Source organism: Sprattus sprattus (genome assembly GCF_963457725.1).
Source record: "Sprattus sprattus genome assembly, chromosome: 1".
NCBI classification, from domain to species: Eukaryota; Metazoa; Chordata; class Actinopteri; order Clupeiformes; family Clupeidae; genus Sprattus; species Sprattus sprattus.
The window spans coordinates 61175264-61185263 of record NC_137920.1 but is presented as its reverse complement, the minus strand read 5'-3'; the positions used below and the strand labels follow the sequence as shown (position 1 = coordinate 61185263).

Here is a 10000-nt window from a genome sequence, read left to right as displayed (position 1 = left end):
TTGGAACTGCAGTTAGCGCTCCCTCTCTGCTTTGATGAGCTCTGAAGGACGTCCGTCATTTTCTCCCCAGCTTCAATTGGTGGAGGATAAAAGGCACAAGTCCATTATGGAGAGAGAGAGAGGGTGGGGACGGCCACAAAAGGGTAGAGGAAAATAGAGTCGAGGAAAGAAAAGAGAAAAAAGGTCTGCATGCATACACTAAACAAACACACACACATACATACACCACACACACACACACACACACACACACACACACACACACACACACACACAAACATGCACACACCACGCTCTCATTTGCCCATAGACACACACAAAAAACACAAATGTGCACCCACACATACACACAGACACATGCTTCCGCCAGAACCCCATTTACACATATACACCAAACCAAACGCACACAAACACACACACACACACACACACACACACACACACACACACACACACACACATACAAAGAACAAGCATGACTTTATGAGGAACCTAGGACCCCATAAACCAGCAGCTGTAGGGGAACATGAAAGGCAGCAAGGAGACACGCAGAGGAGCACAAAGAGGGGCTTGCACCACGACCTCTCTCCTCCGGATGCGGACGGCCAACACCAGCCGGGGGTCAAAGTTCAAATGACAGTCAGCTCATTAACACACTCAACGCAACAGATTTTCCGTGTTCCTCTCGCACAGATACATAAACCTGCTGACCTCAAAGACTTCTATAAAGGACACACGGACGTTAGTTAACTAAGAGCACTTTTAAGACAGACACACTGAGAAGCCCTTTTCTGTTGTTTATGCTGCTTATTAGTGAGTTCATTACAGCTTAATGGTTTCCTCTGTTGGATCCCTCTTGGATATCTCTTATGATAAATAATCCTCCCACACGCAAGTATAAAAGTTTATGCAGAAACAACCAGGGAGTCAGATCTTAACAAAGTACATAAGCCTTAACATAACCTCATAAAATCCTATTACACCTGAATCAGTTAAGCAATGTCTAGATAGCTATCTCAAGCGCACAGACATAGACACACACATTCACATACACACAAAACCCTTTCTCTCCCACACACACATAAACTCACACAGGCATCTATACACACATACGCAAAAACACGCACACTCACTAAATCTCTTTCATACATATTCACACTAACATGCACGCTCCGCACTACAGAGTTCTCTGTTCTAGAATCTCTCCAGGCCCTACATGTCATGACCTCTGCCGCCTTGACCTCTGGTAAGCGATGGCTCCGTCCAAGCCCTGGGGTGATTGATCGCGCCATCAGAGAGCCAGCCGGAGTGTATCAGCTGACCTCGGGCTCGACCCTGACTTACTGTTCGATGTGTGTCAGCATTCATGCCCCCCCCCCCCTCTCAGCAGCCAGTCATCAAACCCATCTGGGAAACTCATAGCCACGCTACAGCCATACAATACAACACAATACTACATCACAGACTACTAGAGCTGCCACTATTAACCGGTCTTCATTGATTGTTCAGTTAAACATAACTACATTCGTAAATTGTAATTCAATTTGTTTAAATGACATGTAGATCATAAATGTAGATTCATGATGCTGGAGCAAGACCAGTAAATAATATAGGAAAAGACGCACTAAACAAAGAGCTTTCAAACCCTCTCTCTTCCCAGTGCTCACACATTCCAGTAGTCTAGCTGCCACCCTCTTTAGACCAGTCAATACAATTTAACTGATTCAGTTTCATGTGTTATTAATTGGTTTACATTCAATACAATGGCCGTAAACTCATTTTGACTTGATTGGAGTGGACAACTGCCTTTGCCACATGGTGGTATAAAGCCTCTCTAACCCTCAAAATGACACGATTTGTACGATATTTAGCATATTACAGCCACACATAATATAAGATCCCACTACAGTGTACTAGAGTGGACCCACAAGAGTCCTTTAGCCTGGGTTAACAGACAGAAACAGATGAGGTCTTACAAAAAGAATGACAAAGATCCCATTTCTCTTTCCAATACTCCATCAGAGACAGGTAGTAAATGTGTAAAAATGACCACATGGTGACCTTTCAAAGACCTTCCACCTTTGAACTCTACCCCTTGACCTTGGTCTTGTAGAGGTACCTGGCTCCACCTGCCTTTAGTATTCTTAGCTTGCAGGGGGAGCTGCTGCTAGTCATGGTGAGGCAGTGGGGAGAGTGTGTCTAATGTGGAAGTGGTCTTCAGAACTGACCTTCCACAGCACACAATACACCTGTTAGGAAACTCTGCACCAGACAGAAGTGACCTGCTGACCTGCATCCAAACACACGCACACACACGCACACACAAACACACACACACACACACACACACACCACACACACACACACACACACACACACACACACACACACACACACACACTTGCCTTTGCCACATGGTGATATACAGTGGGGAAAATAAGTATTTGAACCCCTTGCGATTTCACAAGTTTGGCCACTTGCAAAGAAATGTGTGATCTATAATTGTAATGGTAGGTGTATATTAACAGTGAGAAACAGAATATCAACAAAAAAATCCTGAAAAATGCATTTTATAACATTTATGACTTTATTTGCATTTGATGCAAAAAAAAAAGTATTTGAACCCCCAAAACTGACTGACAAAAATGACTTAGTACTTGGTGGAATAACCCTTATTGGGAAGCACAGACGTCAGACGTTTCTTGTAGTTGGTCACCAGGTTTACAAACATCTCAGGAGGGATTTTGGTCCACTCCTCTTTCCAGATCCTCTCCAAATCTTTAAGGTTGTGTTTTCAATGGGGGGGAATGAGGGAATGAGGTTCAAGCCCAATATTCCACGTTACATGGCCCCATCCATAGTCCCCTTGATGCGGTGGAGTCGTCCTGTACCCTTGGCAGAGAAACAGCCCCAAAGCATAATGTTTCCACCTCTATGCTTGATGGTGGGTATGATGTACTCTTGGGGTCATATTCAGCATTCCCCCCCCCTGTCGAACACGGCAAGTCGAGTTGATGCCAAAGAGCTTGATTTTGGTATCATCTGACCACATTCTGTCTCCCAATCCTCCCTAGAATCATTCAAGTGTGCAATGGTAAACTTCAGATGGCCCTGTACATGCGCTTCCTTGAGCAGGGGGACCTTGCGAGTGCTGCAGTACTTAAAAAAATTACGGCGTGGTGTGTTGCCAATGGTTTTCTTGATGACTCTGGTCCCAGCTGCCTTGAGATCATTCACAAGCTCCCCCTGTGTAGTTCTGGGGTTATTCTGCACCTTTTGAATGATCACTGATTCCGCACGAGGGGATATCTTGCATGGAGCCCCAGACCTAGAGCGGGTGACAGTTGTTTGGTGTTGCTTCCATTTATGAATAATCACACCAATAGTTATCTGCTTCTCACCAAGCTGCTTGCCGGTGGTTTTGTAGCCTATTCCAGCCTTGTGCAGGTCTACAATCTTATTTCTGACGTCCTTGGACAGCTCTTTGGTCTTGCCCATGGTGGTGAGGTTGAAGGTGTGAAGTATGATTCTTTGGACAGGTTTCTTTTATACAGGTCACCAGTTGAGATCAGGTATACTTTGTTAGACCTAATGAGGACTAATCTGTGTGCTTTTTGGGCACATAACTGGCCATTGGGAGCCAGAATTATTGCTGTTTGCTTGGGGGTTCAAATACTTATTTTTTGCATCAAATGCAAATAAAGTCATAAATCTTATAAAATGCAGTTTTCTGGATTTTTTTGTTGATATTCTGTTTCTCACTGTTAAAATACACCTACCATTAAAATTCTAGATCACACCTTTCTTTGCAAGTGGCCAAACGTGCGAAGTCGGCAGGGGTTCAAATACTTATTTTCCCCACTGTATATACATGAATAAAGTAATAAGACCTTCTGCCCAACCGTAGTAAGAACAGAACACTCCTCACTTTAGACAATATATACAGGGAGAGAGAGAGGGAGAGAGAGAGGTAGACAGACACAGAGAGAAAGACCAACACACAAATCTATACAAATGTACACACTAACACTGGTGCATACTCACTCACACAGATACATAAAACACAAACACACACACACACACAGCTGTTGCCCAGACACCCAGTTTCTGACAGGTGAGCAGCATGGCATATGCCTGACACCCAAACAGCCTCAAACTGTCAGACTATGTCTGGACGAGCCTTGCTGGACACCACCCCCCTCTCCTTCCCCTCCTCCCCTGAACTCTACTTCATTCCCCCCCCCCCCCCCTGTCCCAGAATCCTGGCAGAGCCCCCTCCACCCACACTGGAGCTAGAACTGGGCCAAGCTCTTATACTACACACAGTAAAAATAATGAAGGAAAGAGTGAAACAAGTGAGGGGAGCAAGAAAGAAGTGGGGGAGGGTGTGAGAAATAGAGAAAAGGAGAGATAGAGAAAAGTAAAAGAGAGAGAGAAAGAACGAGAGAGCAAGACTGCAAGCGAGAGAATGAAGGAGAAAATAGAGAGTAAAAAAGGGACAGAGAGAAAAAATAGAGACAGCGAGAGGGTGAAAAAAAAGATAGCGGCTAGCAATATAGCCCTGTTCTCCTGAGATCCCTCTCCTCTTTCCCTCCTGGCGAGGAGAGGACCACACAGAGAGAGAGAGAGAGAGAGAGAGAGAGAGAGAGAGAGAGAGAAAAAGAGAGAGAGCAGGACGAGGGCGCCCCTGTAATAAACGTAAAAAAGGCAAATATTCTCACGAGTAAACACTGATTTCCACTTGAGCCTCCATAGGGGTGCTAGGCAGGGAGGGTTCCACTGGAAAAACACTGTCTCAAGGTAAGGATTTATCTATCACAGTGAGACCGCCCATGACATCCCATAAATGATTCATTAAGAACACTGCATGCCTGTTGCCACAATCCATTAGCATGGCACGGTTCTTTGATAGGTGGAGAACCGGTTCGAAGACATAAATGGGCACTAAGTGGAACAACTCTCTGTTTGGCAGCGCTTTCCCAGATCTGCTCGGAATCATATGGTTTGAGTTAGCACCCAAAACAGCCTTCTCTGGCTCCCGCAAACCCTCTGTCTCTGCAAAGACATGGAGTTATCCAGAAATGAGAGAGCCATGCAGCCTAGCATTTGAAAACAGAGCAGTGCAAATACCGAATGTCTGTGAGAAATGTTGTTATTAAGGAGTGGAGAATGGTCAGTAGAATGATTTTGCAGTGCTATGACTATTTCCTTTCCAATGCAAAGGCCAATACCTCTCCCAAATCGATGCCAATTGCTTAAAAAAAAAAAGTATCCCAGGCATATATCCCCTCAGTGGCAAAAGCTTAGTTGGCATGGTCGTCACGTTTTGAAGGCATTGTCTTGTGACACTGTTCATGGAAAATGCTTCCCAGAACACCGGCAACACACACACACTTTTTTCAGCACCGGCGGAGGTATTGTCTAAAGTGAAGAGTGTGCTATTCTTGCTTAGAAATGCATGGCATCTCCTCCTAATCCAGTTTTACAAACATTCTGTTCGGTTGGGCAGAAGGTCTTATTACTTTATTCATGAGTCTCAAACAGGGGAGCAATAAATACGAAAAGAGAAGTGGAGAGCCAGAATATTTTAAAGAGAGACAGAGAGAGTGAGAGAGAGTAGGAGAAAGAGGTGGGGGGAGCAGGGTGTTGGTGACCAAGTGAACGGTTCGTGAGCTGACAAGTGGTTATGTGATTCCATAACAGGTCACCTGATCACCAGCCAGGCAAAGATCAAAGAAGCACATCAATGCATAATTAGATTAGCTGATGTTTCTATTAAGTGCAGGTTGCGGTAAATTAGCCTATGATGGAAAACACATTCCTCACAGCCAATGGTAGCGATCGACACTGTGAAATTGTGTGTAATAAGTGTGTGTGTGTGTGTAATAAGTGAGTGTGTGTGTGTGTGTGTGTGTGTGTGTGTGTGTGTGTGTGAGAGAGAGTGTATACAGAGGACAGAACAGCGAAGCCTACTTCACAGAACTGAAATGCACTGGCGACACAAAGCCCTTATCTGGCTTCCACAGACAGAGGGGGCAGCTGGGATATGTTGTTTTTCAAAAACGCCTGAGACACTCGGTGCAGTCCACATAAACACACTGTTTCCTCAGCTGCACTGGGGACTCTGTGACTTCTTCACTGAACAGCAATGAAGGGAAATAATGTATGGTGATTGGACATGGAAGTGGGAAGACCCACTATACCATTAAGGAATATCAGAAACATGTCTGCTCCATCACAGAGCAGTTTGGACTATTTACTTTATGCTCTGGCTGAACGTAGAGGGATGTTTACATTGTGTGCCTCTCTTTCTACCAATCCCATGGATTTTTGCGTTTGTGTGTTTGTGTGTGTGTGTGTGCGTGTGTGCGTGTGTGCGTGTGTGTGTGTGTGTGTGTGTGTGTGTGTGTGTGTGTGTGTGTGTGTGTGTGTGTGTGTGTGTGCGCGTGTGCGTGTGCGTGTGTGTGTGTGTGTGTGTTGACCCACGTGACAGTGAACCCTAATACTTATCAGTGAGTTTGAGGGGATGAGCCGGAGCAGACGGTCAGGTGGCCATGGTCATTAGGGTCACCACACTGTTTGCAGCCAAAGATTATGGCAGTAATGCACTGGCCTCACTGCTGGCTAACAGGGGGATTTATTTGTCAGTATTATAAACAGCACTGGATACATAAAGACTGAGGGGGGGGGGATGCCTCTCCATAATAAGTGCCCATTGTTATTCTAATTTTGCAAATGGACTTATGATGAGACAATGACTGAAAGTGGTGCCGTGGGAGAGAGAGGTCAAGAGTCTAAGGGAGAAAGAAGGAGAGAGAGAGAGGAAGCAGTTGAAGGGGGAGAGAAAGGGAAAGAGCGAGAAAGAGGGCGAGAGAAACAAACTCAGAGAGGGGGATTAGAGTAAAGTCCGGCGGCCTCTGATGATGTTTGCAGAGGTTAGATGGGGGATAAAACTGGATATAAACCCATTAGAAATCCATTACTGAGTCCGAACCAAAATCAGGCCGGAAGCTCTCAGTTTTCCCCCCAGTAAGCAAAAGGCACAGGCTGTGTACACTGCGCCGTTGACACCACACAGAGCCAGCTTAACACTTCACCCCAGATAACCCGCAGCTCAAGAAGTGTGAAAAAAACACACGCAGCAAGAACAAGAACCCTAATGAATTCTAGCGGCAAGCACAATGCCCCACTCAGCACACTGTTAAAGAAGTCTATTAAGAGTTATGAGGATGAGCCGCTAACACAAAGAGAGAGGCCTCATATAGCGTAGCACCCCAGTGCAATCACACACAGAGTGGGGGCATATGACTAGGCAAGAGGTGAAATTACTGGCCCGGATTCATAACTGCCTCAAAATGGATTTTATATTTCTTAGCTAACACTACCTTTATGTTTAAAAGGTACAGTACAGCAAAAGAAAGCAATGTGGAGAGCCTGTTTGGTATCTCATGTTCTCATTGGTCTCGCTTGGTAGAAGGAATGGCACCAAATTCAGAGAACTCAGCCAGGCTTTAACCGTGCCAAACTGCAGCAAAATTGCCGGATAAAAAAAGTGCTTTCTAAGAATATTGAGAAATGGGTCACTGTTGCTGTTCAGTGGCCTCGGATGCCCCTGATATAAAAAAAAAAGCCCAGAGCCTTCACTTGAAGTGAGGCAGGGTTTGAGTCGCTCGTGCCCCAGCAGACACGCTTCACCAGCAGCCAGCTCATTTTGGGCCTGTGGTCAGAGGCCATGTTATTATGGTCCCGTTTGGACCAGGGAACTCGGGATCATGTCATTATGGTTCTGTTCAGCCTCACGGTCGCGGCGGGTATCATTACGGGCCTAGCGCAGAATCTTCTGTTTTCCCGGTCCATCCGATTGACGATATGAACAAGAGCCATGCTCCCAACTGAGTTAAACACTTGGTATCATGTTCCTTCCTCCCAAAATCCCCCCCCCCCTCCCCGATGGATCGGCCTCCATACAGACTAGTGGTGACATCAGTGGAAAGCCACCAGAGAAAGAGCTGAGCACTTACTGGCTACTTCCAGCGACGCGTTGTGACTCACGGCCTCGCCGAGGTAGTTCCTGGCCACACACACGTAGCTCCCGTCGTCGGGCTTGCTGCGGCGGCCGTGGACGATGCGCAGGAAGAAGAGCGAGCCGCTGGGCAGCAGCATGCGGTGGGAGCGCGGGTTGTCCCGGTCCGTCTCCACCCGCTCGCCGTCCTTGTACCACTCCACCGTGGGAGCGGGGCGCCCCTCCGCCTTGCAGTTGAGGGTGGCCGGCTCCCCCTTGGACACGATCAGGTCGGAGGGGTGCTCCACGATCCGGGGAGGAGCGTCCTCCTGACGCAGCCGCGAGCCTGAGAAGGAAAGGGGGAGGAAGAGGAGGAAAGAAAGAAGAGAAGAGGACAGTTATTATTTATTTCACATTCGTCTTCTTTGGCATTCAGAAAGTTGATCATGAGCAATAGGCCATGCAGTACCAGAAGAGAGAGGGGGACAAGCGATGGGAAATAGTGATAAGAAACTGCATTACGTAGTCATTTTAAACACCATTGTATACAGCTCGGACACTGGATAGCAACATAATTGCAGAAACGTAGTTTCTTTCTCGGACCATTATGCCACAATCAGCCAGACAGCACAGTTGTGAAGCAGCACCTAATTGGCTGCAAATGTCCAAAAGTAGTCTTTTCCAGCGTGACACTGTCTTGTGGATGAGCTCCTCCTTGCCTCCCCCCCTCCCCCTTCTTAAGGGAGCGTGCTGAGGGAGCATGTTCTCCTTATTACACCCATCCTCCATGCAGGCTAGATTAATCATGTCGTATCGCATGTAGGACGCCCGTGATGTCTAAGATTAATTAAGTTAGTTCTCCGAGAAGCTCGCCAGTGGATGCACGTGGTCGCTTATTTTCGCTTATTTCCTTGCTGCTCATGTCTTTGTCTCTGGCTCTGCTGCCATTCTCCTTGTTTTTATCACTCACAGCCACACACACTAACACACACGCACACACGCACACACTCACACACGTACACACAGACAAAACGTTCACTGTCATATTTATGTCACGTAGGGTGTGCTCCATCATAAGTGCTATGAGCAAGAAGCAAGACCGGAACCGATCATAGCATCCACATTAATTTGATTTATTGCAGGATTCCTTTGGTGGGAATGCATATTTAATCAATCACAATGTCACTTAATACTATAATTACTGCCAGGTCTTAATTATTATTAAGTTAATGGACACAGACACCTTAACAAAACATTATGGCCCCACGGGAGTCACTCAACATACATTATGGTAACTGAACAAATGTTCCAATTCTTTGCCATCTAAAACCTACACACCGGTCCAGAATCTGTACGTGTCACAATTTCACAATTTTCTAGCATTTAGTCCAGTAAATAGTTAATACTGTCGATTTTATTCAGATCTGAATTTAATCAGTATTCTCCCTCATCAAAGACCTTCTGGCTTCATCCACATTGTATATATATATATATATAATGCCACGGCACTCGAATATAAAACATCATAAGAAACATGTCCAAACCACTCCTTTTAAAAAAAAAAAATTATAATTTACAAAGCTGTTGCCGCTTGCAGAAGCAGTTGGAGAAATAATCGAATGGAATCTTTTTTAGTTCAGGTGAACCATGAAGGCACCTGACTTTGCCCCTTTAATCAGGTTCCATTTGTGAGAAGCCTCCACCGAACACTTTGATCCTGTGGTCGCCACGGTAATGTGATGATGCCCTTTGGTCTCCACGGCACGCCCTTGCAACCTTGATGGAATATCTCTGGCACGTTTGCCTGTTTCTTCATTTCTAAGGTGAGCGTTTTTTCTTTTTTACTTAAAAAAGAAAAAGAAAAAAAAAGAAATGAAACTACCCGTCATGCGCGGTATGTTTTATTAAAGGCCCCTTTGATGTAGCGGCGTGTTCTGCAATCAGGTCTAAATTATTTCCCTTTAAAAAAAAAAATCTATCAGGATGGTGAGCAGGAGC

General features: G+C 45.7%; 1 protein-coding gene across 1 annotated transcript in view; it reads right to left on the bottom strand.

The window, feature by feature from the left end:
• LOC308373284 (roundabout homolog 1-like) overlaps positions 1 to 10000 on the bottom strand; it is a gene marked incomplete at its 5' end in the record, with an annotated part of 175057 nt that overhangs the window by 106292 nt on the left and 58765 nt on the right. The window contains one exon of the mRNA XM_080848720.1: positions 8022 to 8348. Coding sequence (XP_080704846.1) covers positions 8022 to 8348 — 327 coding nt within the window. The remainder of the gene's footprint in view (positions 1 to 8021; positions 8349 to 10000) is intronic.